Source organism: Ceratotherium simum, chromosome 24 (genome assembly GCF_057802395.1).
Source record: "Ceratotherium simum simum isolate JZ-2026a chromosome 24, ASM5780239v1, whole genome shotgun sequence".
Classification (NCBI taxonomy): Eukaryota; Metazoa; Chordata; class Mammalia; order Perissodactyla; family Rhinocerotidae; genus Ceratotherium; species Ceratotherium simum.
The window spans coordinates 42,525,168-42,544,944 of NC_141923.1; the positions used below are offsets into that span (position 1 = coordinate 42,525,168).

At 41.7% G+C, this 19,777-nt stretch overlaps 1 protein-coding gene across 5 annotated transcripts in view; it reads right to left on the reverse strand.

Moving 5' to 3' along the window:
* Positions 1–1,342: 1,342 nt before the first annotated feature.
* The window catches only part of DAAM1 (dishevelled associated activator of morphogenesis 1), a 160,580-nt gene continuing 142,145 nt past the window's right edge, over positions 1,343–19,777 (reverse strand). For all 5 annotated transcript variants that reach the window (XM_004426204.3, XM_087448432.1, XM_014784275.2 and 2 more), the window contains 8 exons: positions 17,389–17,495; positions 15,482–15,570; positions 14,474–14,642; positions 10,913–11,020; positions 9,213–9,273; positions 6,305–6,436; positions 3,009–3,179; positions 1,343–1,730 (listed from right to left, as the gene is read on the reverse strand). In XM_004426204.3, the coding sequence (XP_004426261.1) occupies positions 1,521–1,730; positions 3,009–3,179; positions 6,305–6,436; positions 9,213–9,273; positions 10,913–11,020; positions 14,474–14,642; positions 15,482–15,570; positions 17,389–17,495 (1,047 nt within the window). In that variant the 3' untranslated portion in view covers positions 1,343–1,520. The remainder of the gene's footprint in view (positions 1,731–3,008; positions 3,180–6,304; positions 6,437–9,212; positions 9,274–10,912; positions 11,021–14,473; positions 14,643–15,481; positions 15,571–17,388; positions 17,496–19,777) is intronic.

The following is a 19,777-nucleotide window of genomic DNA, read 5'->3' on the forward strand; positions in this document are numbered from 1 at the left end:
CTTACCACCGTAGCCCTACTTATGCCTGGGACACAGTAGGTGTTTAATAAATATTTGTTAATTGACTGAAAAACTCAATTTAGTGAGTAAATAATGTTCTAGTGCAAGAGGACAAACTACTGTCTCCACAGGAAACCCAACCATAACAGGATCGATGGAAAGAAAAGAGAGGACCTTAGCCCCCCTCCCCCACTACAAATAAATAAAGCAAAGCAAAAAAAAAAAAAAAAAGTAACAGTCCTCTTTATATATCATATAACTTAAGGATATTAAGAGTTGGCAGGTTAATGGTAAGCTTCTATATTTTATTTTCTAGTGTTCATTGTTTCTATTCATTTCTCCCTGAGAGCTTTATCTTTTGGACTGAAATTTTACAGGTAGCTTTACTGACACACAATTTAAAATGACAACATATAAACAGCAAACCACTTCAAACAGAGATAAATAGATCTCGGCACCTTTCTTAGTGCTGTTGACATTTTGTGCATTCACTAAGTGTCCTTTAGTCCAGACCTATAGTTACAGAAGATGCAGCTTGTCCTACAAAACAGAAAATAGAATATACCAAAAAAAAAAAAAAAAAAAAAAAAAGGCACCCCCCCCCCCATAAAAAATTTTTTTAAATAACTTTTATCCCTTCAGACAATTCCTCCTTTTAGGTCTTGGGTGGGAAATTTTATTTTTGAAGTTTATATATCCATATTGTTAGGACAAGAAGCACATTCTGGCAATCTTGTTCTTTAATAAGAGCATGGATTGCATTTAGATAAATAGTGTTCTTTCCAAAAGCAATGTATAGAAATCATCAAGAGCGTTTGGCAGAGAACTCGATGAAATTAGGGGAAAAAAAATCGATGTCCAAGTTTTAAATACACAAGAAAAATTCTGACATTCTACATAATTCAGATTGTGTGCAAGATGTTCTCAAGAAACATTTACAGACCGCACTCCCACACCAATGCCAGAAATTCTAAGCTGGTCCTATCAATTACCGATGCAATGCACCAGCGTCACACTGTCAACTATCAAAAACCATTTTAAAACTATTTTTTTTCAACACCAGTTTCACCAATGAAAATAATTTCAAAGTATACCAAGCTTGGAAACTATAAAATATTTCTCAAGCTTTTTTTTTTTTTTTGCTTTTGTTTTTCTTTTTACTCTAGGGAATGTCTCTGTCATCTCTTTCAGGAGACAGCATTGTGCTTCTGAACAGTCGTGGTGTTCAGGGGAAGAAAATGAGCCACACTCAATATGAATGCATACACAAAGAGTTTCTGAGCACATACATCAACACAGATGTTTTTAACCATACATATAGGTCTCCAGACAACACTCAGACTTCTATATACATTTTTTTAATATATATACACATACATTTACATACACACACATTCACACATTCTCACACAGATGAAAGAAGAAATTGCCACTGTTTGGATTGCAAGGCAGTGTAATGACAAGTTCTAGTCACTTCAATAGGTTGCTAATGAGCTTTCTAAAAAAGTACTCAAGGAAAATTAGAAATTAAGTTTTGTGACTGGTCTCTCTCGGCCGCTGTCTGCCAGCTGGTTGGTAATGCGCTTGCGATTCCGTTTCAGTTTAGAAAGGTCTTTGTCGAACACTTCTCCTGAGCGTAAAGCTGAAACCAGGTCATCGAACTCGCCGCCTTCTTCACTATTCTCTTTTGCTTTCCTCATTTTACGTTCCCTATCACGTTGTTCTTTGAGCTGCAAATAGAAAGCAACCTCTTAGAGAAGTGTCCAAGTGCTGTCTTTTGTTTTCAGTAGAGATGAATTCTGTGAAATATGGCAGTGCTTCAGTCACACCAAAGCAGCTTCATCCATAGCTACTAACCCCCCTGCATGTCACAAGACAGGGGTAATCGAAACATGAGGTCTCATAGTAGAAGCAACGAACAATGAAGAAAAAGGATCACTACTGTGTGATTAGACTCGAACCATCTAGAATCTAGGTGAACCCCATGATAGTCTAGTTAAAAAAAAACAGCAATTGAGGGGCCAACCCGATGGCATAGTGGTTAGGTTTGCAGCTCCGCTTTAGCAGCCCAGGGTTTGCTGGTTCAGATCCCGTTGCAGACCTACACACCACTCATCAAGCCATGCTATGGCAGCATCCCATATACAAAATAGAGGCAGATTGGCACAGATGTTAGCTCACAGACTATCTCCCTCAAGCAAAAAAAAAAAAAGAGGAAGATTGGCAACAGATGTTAGCTCAGGGCCAATCTTGCTCACCAAAAAAAGAGCAATTGAGGCAAGTCATACTTCTATAATGAAATGAGAAAGTTATCACTATTAAATAGAATCAAATATTGGTTTCTTTGATGGTATAGAGATACTACAGGGAATGCTCATCAGGCCACTCTCCTTACACCAAAGGCTTAGCCTGTATCTACTTTGGATGCCGGGCTTTGCGGGGGGGGGGGGGGGGGGGGGGGAAGGAGGAGGACTGGCAATAGATGTTAGCTCAGAGCTGGTCTTCCTCAGCAAAAAGAGCAGGATTAGCATGGATGTTAGCTCAGGGCTGATCTTCCTCACACACACACAAAAAAAGAGAGAGAGATAACCATTGTGAACATTTTGTGGCTATATTATCACTTATTTAACAACAAAAAAAAAGATATCACAAAAACATCATTTTGTAAGCTTATGCCCGGTTGGCAAACATGTATGTTGCTTCCGGGTTGGGGCTATTATAAAGATCGCTGCTCTCTTTGTGCAGATTTATGATTATTTATTCCTTTTGAATAATTTTTAGGAAATGGACTTCCAGATAAAAGGATGTGGATATATTTTTTCAGGCTTTGGATATATACTGCCAAATTGCCCAAGAGAAACTTGATAACAATTTAAACTCCCAGCGGCATTCTGGAGAGTACTTGGCTGCCTCCTTCTTGCCAGCACATCAGAACACGGCCTGAAAACCAAGGCACTGCAGTAACAGAACTTCCAGGAGGTGGACTGACCGACGACTCATTCTCTTACCTGGGCTTCCATGCGAGCTCGGCGCTCCTCCTCCTCCTTCTTCTTTCTCATGTTTTCATTCTCTTGTTTGGCTTCTGACACAGCTTGAAGAAACTGATCAAAAATGCCAAAGAACTCATCTGGCTGTATTTTGCCAGCCTCTTCTCCGAAGTGTTTCACTGCTTTAGTAAACTGGAAAAAAAGATTTTAAGAGGTGCAGTGTTTCAAGAGAATTCCATGATCAAATACAAACCTCTCTAGAAGGACTAAAGCTCAAATTGAGTCAAATATAACTTGCTGGATTTTAGTGAGCCTATATTTTATCTTTGGCTGCTGAACATGTCTATCGATCATTTCTAAAGTAAAAAATTTAATACTCCTCGACATTTGAAACCATTTATTCTTGCCCATTTCATTTCAGCTTAACATCTATGCTTACCTCCTATGACTTTTATTAACTAAACAGTAGTAAAAACAAGAAAGCAAAATATGGTAGGGCAGAGCACTCAAGACATAAAACTAACAGCAAACTCAGCAGGGGCGGGGAGACTTGTACTTGCAACTTTTCTTTGAAGTACTTTAATATCATTTATTGGTGCCATATGGTTAATATCAAAAGCAAATGGGATCCAGTGCTTCCTAGATGCTTTTCCTAATTATAAATAATGCTGCTATTGTCGTGATATTTCCTGGGCCTTAATTAGAAAACAATACCTGATTATGGAATCATTAATGCAACCTAAAATTTATGACTAAGAATACAATTTTATTCCAAATCCTTTGTTTTAGAACCCCTTTGAATGCAAATCCGTTTAAAACAGCTAAAATGCAAAATATTAAGGGAGAATTTGAAAAAATTAAATGAAAGTAGATGTATACGGTAACAAAATAGTATTTCCAGTCTTTTTAGTCTTAACTGTCTCTAATTTTAGTTCTTCTGGCAGTTATCTTCATAACTTGAGACCGAACGCTTGCAGGAGTCTTAGCATCATTATGACTATCCAAATTACGTTCATGCACTACGCAGGTCAGACTGTCTGTTAGAATTTTTCTTCTGTAAGGATCTAATGCTCTTACTCCTAAGCTACTAAGGATGGTGTTTCTAGCTTCAAAGTCAAATGAATTCTCATTCCCTATGCCTAATCAACTACTTAAAATTTTCCAGATCTTTAATTTTCTTCAGATATAGCCCGTGACGTGTGTATGCAGTCCCCTCCACCCAAAAAGTTTCTAATTGCTTTTATTTTTCTTGCATTACTTGCCTTTATTATATTGTTAAGTTTTCCCGATATTTCAGTAACACCATCTACTTAAAGGAAATGTTTTCAATATTCATTCTATTTTTTTGGTTTTTTTCTTCCCCTAGTTTTATTGAGATATAATTGACATACAGCACTATATAAGTTTAAGGTGTACAGCATAATGACTTGACATATATTTCATGAAACAATTAGCACAATAAGTTTAGTTAATATCCATCATCTCATACAGATACAAAAAAACCGGGTTTTTTTCCTTGCAATGAGAACTGTTAGGTCTACTCTCTTAACAACTTTCAAATATACCATCCAGCAGTGTTAACTATAGTCATCAGGTCATACATTACATCCCCAGTACTTATTTATCTTGTAGAAGTCGGAATCTTTTGACTAGTGTCATCCAATTCCTCCTCAATACTTATTCTTAAATAAAACAACTTTTGATTATGTAATATATATGTGTATATATATGCCATTTTATAATTATTATTTCATATCTTTAAATTTATAGTAAATACATTCTTTTACCATTTTTCTCTTTGCTGAGGAGCTGTTCTCAATGTTTTACTTATTTGGAAATATTCTATTAGAAACCAGAGCTCTTTAGAGAAAAATACATTTTTCACACGCTACAGACAGCACTCTAGCCAGCTCCATGGTTTTATAAGCTAATTTCTAAAAGTTAGGGTATAAACAAAATAGCAACAGACAGCCTACAATTGAGTTTCTAAAACGTTCAAGTTCATGCGCTCCAAGCCATCCTGAATGATCTTTTTATCTAGGAATTCTACTGATGATGAAGTCATGTATATTTTAGTCTTAGAAATCTGAAGAAAACTAGTCCTAGACTAAAGTTCCCACACTACAAAAAAAAAAAAAAAAGAGTAGGTTTTGTGGGTGTGTTTTTAAATCAAAAATAAACTATCCAGTTGATTGTTAGAAAAATGTTCGAGCCCCTGATGAAATAAGTACTATATTGCCTGGTCTGGTGTGGGGTCCCTTCCTTTCCAGAGTGTGTACTCCCAGTGGTGAGGCGTACACAAGACATGGCGGGGCTACCCCAGTGGAGGCTGCTGGCATCAGCTGACTCATTTCCATCACGGATATCAGAGGCTGGACCTCTAACCGCAGTCATCTGAGCATATAGTGTCTCGCCATCTATTTAATAATGTTGGAGGTGGGGTTTAAGGTGGAGACTAGCTAATATATCTTCACACAGTCTACTTCCGAACTTGAACCACTGTGTGTGTACACTTACATACACAATCATCCATATCTATAACTCAACAGGTGACCATGGAAAAATGATACCCATTACTTGAGTTTCAAAGGAAAGACTCAAGTTAAAGCAAAAGAGTGTATGGCAACTGAGAGATGGGCAGTGTGGGTGGGGTCGCGGCTTCATATCACTTATAACAGTGAAAGGGGAATGAGAGAAAACAAGAGAAGGTGTGCATGGATATGAATGTGTATTTTGGGAGAGGAAATAACCAGAGAGAGAGAGAGGAAGGGTAGGGGGGTTTAAGGTCTTGGTTATTAGTCAATGAAAATTTTTCTTTTACAAGAAGATAAAATTTTGAAATAGCAAAAATCAAAGAAATGTCTTTTTAAAAAATATGCCTCTTGCAATGAAGCTGTGAATTAAAGTGCATCTCATTTAATAAGTTCTGCTGGAGACTTGAAGAGGGAGCATCCTGTCCTCCCAAGTCTCCGTCTCAGGAGAGCACATGACTTCCAGCTACTGAGGCACATGGCCTTGATCACACCTGATTGCACGTTTCACCCTGCCTCTGGTTTTCATAATCTACTCTCTTCTGGTTTCCCGAGATAAGTATTTCGGATCCAATATCAACTAAGAGAAAACTATCAAAGTATTTACTGGTTTTAACCATTCAGATACTTTAAGGTCTTGCCAACCTAAAGGGAACAGAGGCCAGTTAGACAAGAAGGGTGTGTTTCAATCGATCATACTCCTAGAGATGAAAATATAGCTACAGTATAATATCTGAAAGTACCAGCCCTGCCAAACAATGCTCAGTGTGCAAGGGGGAAATTTACCAGGTCTTTAGCTTCTGCTAGAAGGTCTTCAACATCCGAGAAGCTGAAGCTGGCTACTGTGACGAACTGGCTGACAACGGACACAAACTTATCTCCAGGCTGCAGAGGCTGAGACTTCTGATACTCCAGCTCCTTCAACACAGGAAATGGGTAACGTCAACGTACGTTTCAAATGCAGACACACCTTGTCTCATTTTCCACATGCCTCAGACTTAATAAGTCAGAATGGCAAACACAGCAAAATCTGCTCTGAAACATTTTGTGATACTCCAGCTCCCCTGCCCTTCCGCCCACTGTGTCAGAGCCACGCCCATGTGACCACATATTTACAAACAGCAATTCCACCAATCATCTGAGTACTTGATCAGCATGATTTCTTACACTAGCTTTAAAAGTCAGCAGATTAGCATTTGGACAAAATTAATAGAAGTTAAACAAATAATGGAGAGCAAATTAGATTCAAAGGGTGTGTGACTGAAAGCAAGAAAATCTCTTGATATTCTGTGCTCAGAATTCTGGTTCCTTGATTATTCCTTCTTTCTCACTCTGCCAAGTCTACTTACTTCCTAAACCATGCTCTCGGGGTCAGAAGAATTTCAACTGTAGCATTTGGCACCATAATCGTCTACTATTTTTCTTCTTGTCCATACCATTTGGTTTTTGTGAACAGGCAGGAAGGAGTATTAATGTCTTGTTAATTATCCACATTCTCCAATACCATGGTGATGAACACACAGATTATTAAAATCTAATTTCAACAACTAATTTCAACCACTGCCAGATGCAGTTTCTTATTTAACCCCACAACACCTCTATGAGTCAGGCATTATTATCTCCATTGTACAGACACGGAAATTGAGGTTCAGAGGGATTAAATTCTTTGCTCAAAGTCAAGTAGCTGATACGTGATAGAGCCAGAATTTGAACTCCGGTCTGCCTGACTCCAGAGTTTCAGTAACAACTACACTGTATACCAACTGACTTAATCTGATCTCTCCTTTCTTCTGCATCGCCTTGGCAGAGGTGCTAACAGGCAGAAGTGCAGAGGTCACAGGCTATGGGTTCCGATTCAGCTCCACCACTGACTCTCAGCCATGACAAGTGGCCTAGGTCTCAGTTTCTGCACTTGTAAAAGGAAGGCAATATCCACATCACCATGAGAATCAAATGAATAACAGAAGTGGAAATTCTTAGAAATTATGGAGCTTGTTCTGATTGGAAGAAATTGCCACGATTCCAGTACGACGGCCTGGAAAGTGAGCGTATGTGTGTGTGAGGCGCAGAGATATAAAGGCAATTTTAAAGTGTTTCGTTAAGGTATAATTTCATAAGAATTCCATCTTTGATATTTCAAATATGATCAATTTGTGCAAAGCACAACTAGGAGACATGAATACTTAGACAGGCCAAGGTCTGCATCCCCATACTTCCTCCCAGGGCCACTTCTTGACATTGAAGCCCCGCTTTCCTGTGAAGAGTGTGTTACTGTGTACATGACCCAGGGGCTGGAGAGATTCAGCAAAACTACCTTTCATAGACCCCAAACGCAAAACTTCCTTGGGTCCCCTCTCTCACGCTTACTGTGAACTGGCTCAGACACGAGGGTCAGAGCATCCATTATCAGGCTTTAGGGCTGTCCCAACTGCCAGGCTCCTCTCAAGAAAGCCTTCCACTGGGAGGAAGTGGCAACAGAGCGAAGGCTATAAAACAAGCCTTGTCCCAACCGCCCTGATCCAGCTTGGCCTCTGAAAGCCGAGGACCGTCCTACATGCTCACTCACAGTCTCTTGGCCCACCGGTGTTGGGAGAAAGAGTTCCTCAATTAGTTCATCTCCTTTTCTTTTTAAACAGCCCCTCCCCACCAAGAAAAGAAAAAATAAAACCTTACATGCTCCTTAATTTATTAAAAACAAACAGAAAAGAGTAGACATTGTAACTGTAATTTTTATCAGAGGTTTGCCTTTAATGAGGTCAACTAATTTCTACGGCACAGTTTTGCAATTAAAAAAAGAAAAGAAGGCAGGTCCTCAGGGCATTACTGATAAATGATCTGAAAGATACTTAAGAGAGGGGCTTCTATCCAAGCTGCTGCGAATCAGTCTCCCTCACCAAGTGCCAGCCCAGAGCTCCGTCCACTGTCCTGAGCCAGGTTTCCCCTCCCCGACCTGCCCCTCACTGGCGGCAGCATTTCTGCAGTACCCAAGTGGCACTGTGCCCACAGTCAGGTTTAATTCCACAGACTCCTCTACCTCTGGCATCTGGCAGCCTGACCTACTTTCCTTTTGCTGAGGCCTGGAGCGAGGTTGTTTCGTACACCTGGGACAGCCTCCCTCCTGCGTACCTAAATTTACTCCACCCTCCTCCTCAGCCACAGCTCAAAGTTCATCTCTCCCAGAAGAGAAGCTTCCTCTAATACATGCCAGTCATTCCACAAGCCTCAGACTAACCTAAACTCAGCCTTCTTCCTCAAAACGCCTTTGTAATCACTGTGCTTATCTGGATGTGGCCAGGCTGAGCCAATGTCAGCTGGACTGATTGTTCTGGGCCATTGCAACACCTGGAGGGCAAAGATTCTGAATCATCGTGAAAGAAAGATTCTGAATCATCGTGACCCCGGCCTTGAGAACAGGCTGTACACCCAAGAGTCTGCTCAATAAACACTCCCCAAAGGAGCGACTCAAAGACAACAGGGAAGTTCCACTGCTCTACTGAGAGGGAGCAGCATGTCCTGATCAGACGTGAACACCGAGGGGATCCTTGAAGACCACCTAGCCCAGTCCACTTTAATGAGTCCTGCCTCACAGGCAGGAAATTGGTGGAACTCGGGGTCCCGGCAACGCACCTGCTGGACATCACCAGCACTAGAGATAGTGAAGAGACTGGGAATTAGAACAAGAGATAAAACTCACCATCTCTACTGCTTTCAGGCCACTTCTCAAGGTATTGATCTCCTTGTCCAGCTCAGTCATGCTGTTGTAAATAGCAACATTTTAGTAACCAACATGTGACTTACAGGTATTAAATATATGATATGTTTAAATATTTCATGCTTGGAAGTCCATACTAGTTTATTTAAATGTTTAAAATTCCCTTCAAAGATCTCACAGAAAGACAACATTTTGAACTTATGGAATTTAGGTATGGAATTATGTTTTCTGTTTTCCACAGCCAGCAGGTACATTTTATAGGTTAAAAATAGTAGAATAGAAATATCTCCCATCTGTATAAAAATATTTCATGTTTCAATCTCACAAAAATCTCACTTAAGCAAATTACCATATATGGAAATAAATTCCTTGCTGTATGTGCTTCCCTTTGAACAAGTAAAAGAAAACTGGCTTATCCACAATCACGTTCACGCTGTGCTCTTCATAATTAGTGCACTGCTATTCACTAAAGCTCTGGGACTATGCATATTACAAGGTGCTGACTTAAATTTCAACCAACAATGATTTTTCTTAAAGTTGTACTAGCTAGTTTTCATTTTCATTGCCTTTTTTTTTTTTTTTTTTAATAGAGAAAGTTTCCTGGGCTTCTCTCATAACGCTTTCTTTTTTTTTTTTTTGTGAGATCAGCCCTGTGCTAACATCTGCCAATCCTCCTCTTTTTTTGCTGAGGAAGACTGGCCCTGGGCTAACATCCGTGCCCATCTCCCTCCACTTTATATGGGACGCCGCCACAGCATGGCTCAACAAGCAGTGCATCAGTGCGCGCCTGGGATCCGAACCGGTGAACCCAGGGCCGCCGAAGCGGAGGGTGGGCACTTAACTGCTTGCACCACTGGGCAGGCCCCTCTCGTAATGCTTTCTATTTGACAGCTTTTAAACATTAGAGGTTACAACTTAATTCTTGCAGATAATTCAGATGTAAACAAATTCACTAATATTTCATTTACTTTAACATTTTAATTTCATGACTTATATGGTACATTTCTACCAAATTCTACAAAAAGAGGGGAAAAGTTAGCCTGCTCATCCTACTTTTCAAATTCACTTCAAAAAGATGCAATTTAAATGTTTTTTTAAAAAAAGGGGGCCAAAAGGAGGAGGGACGAACACAAGGAAAACGGCCTGTTCCTCGGTCTCTGAACAGTGGTGTGAAGTTTGTGGTGACAGTTTGGCCACTTTCCATTTTATTTTTAGTTTCTTCATTTGCATAAAGACTGCTTTCCATTAAAATGTTGCCTTGATTTCCAGGAGTGTGTGCACTCGTGAGAATTGTGAGCACCGCCCTGACATTTAGGTCTCCTACTTCCTTAACCATTATCCTCATTTCACTAAGGGTGCTCCTATCTGTATTTTAAAAGAACTACCATTTAAAAGTACTAGTGAAACCACATTCCTTTCCTAGCCTCTTAATAACCCAGAAAATTAGGTTTTGTGGAAGTTAAAAATTGCATGCAGGGGTATTCCAAAGGAGCTAGAACAAATATATATTCAATACCACACAACACATTTGAGTGATTTGGATATGATTCAAACTTTATTTCCCATACTATTCAGGGGAAAGCAAACAGAAGCACCCTATTCACCCAATGCTAACTATCTCAATGGCTAAAGCATAGTCCACGTGATTGAAAAAACTAAAACAGCTCACTGTAAGTACTTACTTTACTTTTGCTGCTTGAGGAATGTCCTGCAGTTCTTCATTTAGATTGAGAACCTTGGGATATTTATTTTCCACGATAGTTATGAGATAGTGCAAAAGTGTAATGTTCCTATAATTAAAGAAGAAAGAGTATCAAACATGGTTAATATCTGCATATGATTTGTATATTCAAGTGGTTGGATCCACAAGAATGCTATATTCCTGCATTAATTTCAAAATTTGGAGGTTCCTGTAAGGCAAGGATTCTCAAGAGAAGGGGATATGGGGAGAACCTACATGGGATTTACATAAATATATGTCAAAAAGGAAGTATACATCTTCTAAAAAGGTAAGGCAGGGGATAAGAATTACTTATTTGGCCCATAATGAGCATCCTTCACACCTAATGTGATAGGTGATGGAAATGAATCTGAACCACTGTCAATGGGGACACACCTTCACACTGCATCCACCCAAAGATGAGGTTCATACAAAGCAGGATAGGGTGGGCTGGGGAGGGAGGTATGTTTGATCCACTAAAAAGGACAGCTGTTTTTCAATCTAAAAGTACAGAGCAGCAATCCACTGATGAGAATTATTGATAATTCTTTTAACATTTCTTTTACTCTATGATAACTTTTTTCCTCTCTGACTCATTTGTTTTGATGTTGCAGCCAAGGGCGATCGGAAAGTTAGAAAGCCTCCCATTTCAGGGCCGGGCCTGGGAGTGGGCCAAGACCGTGCCATCATAAACAAGGCATCCTTGCAGCCGAGGATCCACTGCCTAATTTTAGCAACACTTCAGCTCCTAACTGCCATAACCCAGCTCCCTCTTCAGTGGTGACAGGGCTGAACCCTGACTGACCTGGGTTGAAAAGGCGGGCATCTGATAACACTATCTATAAAGCAAAGCTGTGGTAGTCTGGTCCCGTTCTCCCAACTCCAGTGCACATTATAATCACTTGGACCCCAGAGGCCTGGGCCAACCTGAGATTCATTTAATTGGAATGATGTGGGGCCAGGCATGGAAATTTTTAAAAACTCCACAGTGATTCTAACAACCAAGATCAAGAACCACTAGTCTATTGAAAGCTACCATAATCAGGAAGACATAAATGCATTTCTTTAGAAAGATTTCCCTAATTTTTAGGCGGTCTGCTGATTCACAATGCTAAGTCACAACAGTCCCACCCACCTCCAACTAAAGTGAAGCAGAGCTGTCAAACACACACGATTTTCTTTTCCATGAGAATGAAAACCATTTCTGGTTACCCTTGAAGTTTCATTGAAGTCAATGCAATCCTATTCCTCTGAGTCAACTGGCCCGCAGGTAAAAAAAATTTTCCCTGCTCTCAATAATCAGAAAACAATTGCTCAGCAAAGTAAAACAGTGGCTAATAATTCTGGTTACTAGAAAGAAGCCTTCAGTGCAGAGTGCATGTACCCCTCATGCTGACATCCTTGTGCAGTTTGATGAGATTCAATTGAACATTTAATGAGTGAGTGCTTATAAGCAAGGCACTCTGCTAGGCACTATGAGTATTTATGAGACACTTTTGGGTACCAAATATTCACAAGCAGAAAGACGACCAAAAAGAAAGAGATCAGAAATGTTTTTATTGTTTTGAAAACGCTTGTGTATTAGATAAATTCTGTAGTAACTTTAATAAGCAGATAATCATGCAGTAAGTGCCAGGTTATCATCAAGTTTGAGGGGGGCAAAGGGTATCAATGGCTTGTGTGTGTGTCAGAGAGGGAGAGAGCGAGAGAGATAACAGGACTGACTGGTAGTGAGGCTTTTCTTCCTTCAACCTGCAAGCCCAGTAGAAGAGAACACCCTTCCTTCAAAAAGTGGCTGCTCTTTATACACAAGTAACATGCTACAATTACCTATTACAACCTACAAATAAGACCCATCTGTTGGTAGAGTAGAGCTGTGGACAGACCAATAGAACAGGTGTCAAATACCTGCAAGGCCAAAGACCTTGCTTGTTGTGACCTTAGGCAAGTTCAGATGAGCCACTTGATCCTGCCTCAGTTTCTTTATCAGACAACAGGCAATACAGCACTTGGCCTGTGCATTCGCAGGCTGTTGTGACAATCACATGTGAAAGTGCTCTGCAAAGGATCAAGTGCTTAAAATCAGGTGGCAGTGACACAACTTAACAGCTGCCCTTCGTTAATCTATCCCTACATGTGCAAAAATAAGGTTTAGGCCCACAACTTAACACATTGCTTATTTCTTACAGGATAGATTCAGGGTTCCCATATGCTATGTATGCTTCACTAACCCTATAGAAAACATAGAGTAAAAAGCTTCACTAGTTAGGCATAATTAGAGTGAACAGCCCATATTTCTAAAAAGAATTTGGGAACAGAGAAGTTGACCTTAGAAACAATTGTGCAGGTTCCTTTGAAGTCAGTGAGAACCTCAGAGAAACACAGCTCTCAGGGAAACTAGAGCTAATGTGCCTAATGACCCTACCTGTTAGTGACAGCAGAGCCTTTTCACATCTCGGTGTCTCTAGCACTTTCTAGGAAGCATTGTAATGAGTCTTGGAATGATCAGCTGAATACTAACAGCCAAAACACATTTACACATCACAATTTTTTCATATAGCTGCTAGCTTCAATGCATAAAGGAAAACATAACCTAAAAACCCAACTAGCTTCACATTCTATCATCAGCTGTCAGTTTCTTTTCTTTTCTTTCTTTCTTTCTTTTTTTTTTTTGGTGAGGAAGATTGGCCCTGAGCTAACATCTATTGCCAATCTTCCTCTTTTTGCTTGAGGAAGATTTTCTCTGAGCTAACGTCTGTGCCAATCTTCCGCTATTTTGTATGTGGGACACTGCCACAGCATGGCTTGATGAGCGGTGTGTAGGTCTGTGCCTGGGATCCGAACCCTTGAACCCCAGGCTGCCGATGCGGAGTGTGCAAACCTAACCACTAAGCCACTGGGCCAGCCCTATCTTCCTCTATTTTTGTATGTGGGTGCCTCCACAGCATGGCTGGTGAGTGGAGTAGGTCTGCGCCCAGGATCTGAACCTGCGAACTAGGGCTGCCGGATCAGAGCACATGGAACTTTAACCGCTTGGCCACGGGGCTGGCCCCCTAGTTTTCTTTCTTTTCCCTGGAACACGGTTCTCTGTGGAGGGGTAGTGACTGGGACAGGTCAGGAGGAGACTACTAGAGTGCTGGTAAGGTTCTGTTTCTTGATCTGAGGACTAGTTATACAAATGTGTTCAATTTATAAAAATTCATCAAGCTGTGTGAAGTAAACTTTAGAGTATTACACTATAATAAAAAGTTTACCCAAGAAAACTCAAAAACAAAAAACTTGGGACTAGATGATATCTCTGGAGACTGAAAATGGATGATGGATAATTGGCCCAATGGGAAGTTGGGGTACTTGTGGTTGTGAGAGAGGTCAGAGAGGGCTCCATGTCGGAGAAGGATAAAGAGCAGTGCAAACCACAGACCACAGCATCGTGAGGCCGAGGAGGACCAAGGGGTACAAATTGAAGCCCTGTCCCAAGCGCTCGGACCCTCCAGTATACTGGAGTATTGACAAGTATACTTACTTATCAATACTGGATTTCGTGTCAGCGATCTTGTTCAGGCTGGATATCTTGAATCCATATGCATTGCCTCTTTGGCCTTTATTCATGTAATTTCCGAAAGCCAAAACCACCTCTAGCAACTGCTTCAGGGCACCGCTCCTGAACACCTCTTCTGAGCCAGAACGAATCGCTTCAAAACACAGAAAAACACAACTATTACAACCACGACTTTCCAGTGATATCCATCCTAAACCCACACACCTAACAGCAGATATTGAAGATGTAAGATTGGGTTGCTAGGTTACCAGGGAGCACTTTCAAAACACTTCAACCAGAGGCAAAGAACCAGGAAACAGGGAGAGCCATAGACAGCCGCATAGTCCCATCCTTTCTCGGCCCTTTCCCTGGCTGACTCATCAACGGCAAGCAGTTAGGAATACATACGACAGCAACTGCATTTCCCACATTCCTTTGCAGACACTTTCTTGCCTGGTGTGAGTCAGATCAACAGGATTACTGATCACTTCCATTGATAGAAAAACTGTGTTACATGTTACAGCTTGCAGGTGTCACCAGGGATCGGGGCAATTTCCCAAGTCCTAGCCTATGTTCTGTGGCTGTGCTCCTTAGTTGCCTTGCCCATATTTCAAACATCTAAAAATCTAACAGCCTCAAAATCAAACCATATAAGAGCCTCAAATCTTCCCTTAGAAAAATCTAGTAAGGCCCCATTGCAAGAAAGCTAATTACAGGTTTAATGCCAGCAGTGATCAAATAAATTCCTCACCAACACCCAGGATGTCAAAAGCCCGATTGTGCAGAGGAGCCCAGGAGGTGTGCCGTGAGCTCCAGAATCCAGGCTAGGCCAGCGAGCCGAGCATGGACCTTAAGTAATTACCCATCAGAATTCCAAAAGATTTCGAGCAAAAAATCACCAAAGGCATCCTGTTCACTACATGCACTTGGACCGTACTTGTAAAGGGGCACTTAAGACGAATGTCATTTCCAGTCTGGGTGGCTTGACTTTACCTTCTACTTTCGGTTTCACTTCTGCCACACGCTCTGCAAACTTCTTTTTGAAGTACAGCGATTGCAATCTTTGCTGATAATGATTAATTCTGTAAGAGCAAGCATGGATTAATAACCATTTACTTAATACATCTATGTCCACTCGACGGACATGGAGGTGGAGGTACCTTAGAGCAGCCCCTCAAACACACACACAGAAACACGTGCATGTGCGCACGCACATGTGCACAGTTCCTCTCCTGGACAGGAGCACAGGGCATGAGGCCATCTTCACCTGGAAAGCCCTTTCTCTGTGACCTACAGGGGGTATTGGAACAATTGCAGCAGGGTCTTGAGCTCCAATCAGATTAGGCAACTGCTAAAAGAAAGGGAGAGCTGGCTGCTGTTGAGTATAGAAAGCCCCCTTCCCTTCCTCCGAGTCCCAGTAGCTCTTAGGAACAAAGAGATGAAAAGGAATAAAAAGGTGAAGACTCTCCATTCTGCTACAAATAAAGGGCTGTTTCCTGCACTTCACCCACGCTTCGTAATGTTCCACAAAGTTTGCCTTTGGCAAAACTGTAGAGTAACTTGTCCACAGCATTGTCTCCTCATCCTCCTCTCCTCACTCATGCCCCAAACCTTCTTCGCTCTTCACAGTTTGCCTCCTATCTGTTCCCCTCAGGGCTGGCAAGCTCTGCTTTCCAAGTTAGCAACTAGCACTGGAGATAACAGGAATGCACTCTGGCCTCTGATCACCACCAAGACAAGCTGCTCTGTGATGCTGAGGGGGTGAGGGTGGGCATTTTCACCCAGGCCTCTGCAATCACTGCCTAACCTGCTCTATGGTGGAAACTTCAGTCCAGTAGTACCGCGGATCAGCCCTTCCTCCAAAATATACCGTATAATCAGACAGACCTGGGTTTGTAGCCCAGCTTCTCTTATTAGGTGACCTTGAACAAGTACCTTCCCTCCTCCAGTAGACGGAAGAGAATACTTTCCTGTCTCACAGCCCTCCTGGCAGGGCTGATGGGAGGATGCAAAGATCTATACAATTACCCAGTGGCAGCTACTGCAGATGCCCATCTATTTGTCTACACATTGGGTGGCTGCAAACATCTGTCTAAATTTCAAAACCATCCTTCGTCCTACAGTAGTGTACAAAATGGTGAGTTAAGATGGAACAACAACAAAATAAGTCTGGATATGGCTGAAACGTAGAGTGAGAGGCATGTTCACCTGGGCTACATTTGTCAGCCTTTGGTACCTAGGGGAAGAGTTCTGCCTCGGGGTTGATGGAGAGTTTCAGGACCACTGGTCCTTGTCTAATGCAGAATCAATTCGCTAGGCCTGGGATGGCAAATAGACTCAGCTTGCGTGCCAAACTCAATTACAAAGCAGTGGCTGCCTCAGGGCTTTCTGGAGAAGGGTTGAGAAAGCTTGCCAAGGCTTCCTGGGAAGAGTGCCATGATCGATTAGTGATGTCTGCACATGTCATGATTTGACATCCAGACCCTGGCTGTTCGGTTATGTGGGCTCAAGGTTGACATCGCCAAGTCTGTCCATTTATTTCTATTTTACAACAACCTTGATACGCTGAGGTACAAGAGTGAGATACAATCCCAAGAAATAAAGTGGTGAGGAGAACAACAATGACTGGAACCAGGAAAAGCTATGACTTGACTAGGTCAAAACACAGGAGTCAAAGAGGCCCAGAAACAATTGTGAAGAAACCCTCACCCTGGCTCCCACGGGCAAGAACTCACATAAACAGTCAAATTCCACACATCTCAGACTTGAGACGATATTGGAATTCAAAAGGCTTCAAGTTAAGCCAGGATAATTGTCTCCAACAATTCAACATGGATCAAAAGTTTAACTTCCTTAGAAAGGTAGCGGCATCTTTACTTTTGAAGCATTTTCAAACTCACCGGCTCATCTCAAAAAGGAACCTATCAGCCTTGGCCATCCGATCCAGCTCATGCTTATGTTCCTCCAACAGGTCAATGTCACTCTTTTCAGGAACAAATTTCAAGAGCTAAAAAATTCACAAAAATATTCAAACTGAGGTTTATAATTTAAATTGTAGCAATTTTTCACCCTTTCAGTTAATTGTCCCAAGATGAAATTTTAATTTTTGTTTAATTTATAAACTCTGCTCACATGTGATTATTAAGATTCAATAGAAATGAATAAATCTTTCCATTTTTACTTGAAAGTAGTTAAATTGGTATAAGCTTCATTCCTGGCACCTTTCTGTTCCACACTACCTCTCAAATCAGAATTGCGGAAGTTCTTTACCAGGACCCACTTTGCACAGACTATCAGAGGGAGCTTGGAGACCAATCTCATGAGAAGATGATACAACCAAGTCCAGAGAGACTAAGCCACTCACCCAGGATTACAATGCAAGTGCGTGTAATCGTCAGAAATAGAACCTAGACTCTTGACTCCCAGCACTATGCTTTTTTCTATATCATGCTGGAGTGAGTAATTCTATGTGCATTTTCCATTCAATTTGCTGATTTCTCCCTGGCTTATCTAATTCCATCTCATTTTTTGCTCCATGTAGAGTTGGATGAGAGGAACGCAGTGGGATTTGAAGGTTTTGATTCCATATTTTATTTTGAAGAAATGAACATAGAATGTGGAAGAAATGGCAACAACATTTAAAGTTGAAAAAGTACTTCTGTATATTTCTGATTTTCTTCAAAGGCACAAACATGAGTAGGTGTATGCACAGGCCTGTGCTTGTGTGTTCTTTTCTACATCAAATACCCTTGGATCTATATTTTTTTTAATTACACTGACCCTCTGGACCCTGAGATCCTCTGTATAACTTGATGCTGGCATTGGGTGGTCCATTTAGTAGGTTTTCAAATATTTGTTGGATCTAACTAAGGGACCTCAGAAAAGGCAGTCAGTCTAGCTGCCACCAGCAGAGAAAGAGAATTGGAATTTTAGGGAAGGAGGTGAATGGTGTGAGGTTGGAAATACATTCCAGGTAGAGTGCGTATCACGTGCCAGGGTCTGGAATGGGCAGCACAGCATTTGTGCAGGTGGAAGAGTGGCTGTAATGGCAGTGGGGGGGCGGGGGTAGAGGTGGGCAAGGTCAGAGAGTAGCAAGGGCCTCATGAGAAGTTCACTCTTTATTTTGAGGGCACTGGGCCGTAACTTAAAATCTTAAGTAGGGGAATAAGTTTGCATTTGAAAAAGATCACTGTGCTTGCAGAATGGAGAAAGAATTAGAAGCGATCAAAAGTATTAGGGGTTGTGATTAGACAGTTGGTGCATTAATCCAGGTGAGAGAGGATGATGGCCTAGACTGGGTAGTCGACAGATTCTAGAGCTAGTCAGGGGAGTTGAATGGAACTGGCCTGACCTGCTGGTGGATGGATGGATTGTGGTACATGAGAGTCAAAAGGGTGAGGTCCGGGCTCCCGGCTTAGGCAACAAGGTACAAGAGTGTAACAGGGAACCCAGGAAGAGAAGGTTAGAGGAGGGCGGGTGGAGAGAGGGTGAATTTAGTGCTTGAAATCCTGACAAGAGAACCAAGTGGTGATTTCTAGGAGGCAAGTGGACAAATGGGTCTAGAATCCTCAAGAGTTCTGTTTGGAAGACAAAGCATTGGTGCCTGTTATAAGAGGTAGGGTACTGAATGCATAGATGGGAGTGAGGTAACCAGGGGAACCATCAAGAGGGAAAAAGCAGGGCAGGAGAGAAGCCAGCATGGAAGGGATGAGGACAAGAAGAGGAATCTTCAGAGGAGACAACAGAGGGGCCTATGTGGTATCACAGGGCCAAAGAAAGAAAGCATCTCATCGTGGAACAAGTGGCCATCAGTGTCACACCCCACCAAGAAATCAAGGAAGAAAAGGACTGCAAAGTGTCCCCTGGCTTTGGCAACAAGGAGGGTGTGTGTCCTTAGTGAGAACAGCTTTAGGAAGGTGAGGAAGATGGACTGCGGTGAGTTGAGGAAGAGTGAACAGGAGGCAAGTGTGGACAAGCTTTCAAGAACTGGCTGTGTCAAAAAAGACAGAGGACAATAGCTAGATGGGGATGTGCAGTCTTGAGAGGTGTGTGTGTGTGTGTGGAAGGCTGGGACTTGGACACGTTACGTGTCAAGAGGGAGAGGCGGAAAATCTGGAGGAGAGGGGCACAGTCCTCCAATCTGGCTGGGTCCCTGAGCAGAAGGAAGGGATGGGCCAGAGCAAAGGACACCCCTCTTTCCTAACGCGATGGGAGGGGAGAAAGATGGAAGTTGATGCCAGGGAGTTCACAGGGCCGTGGCCTAATAGCTTCTAGGCATTTATGTTCCAT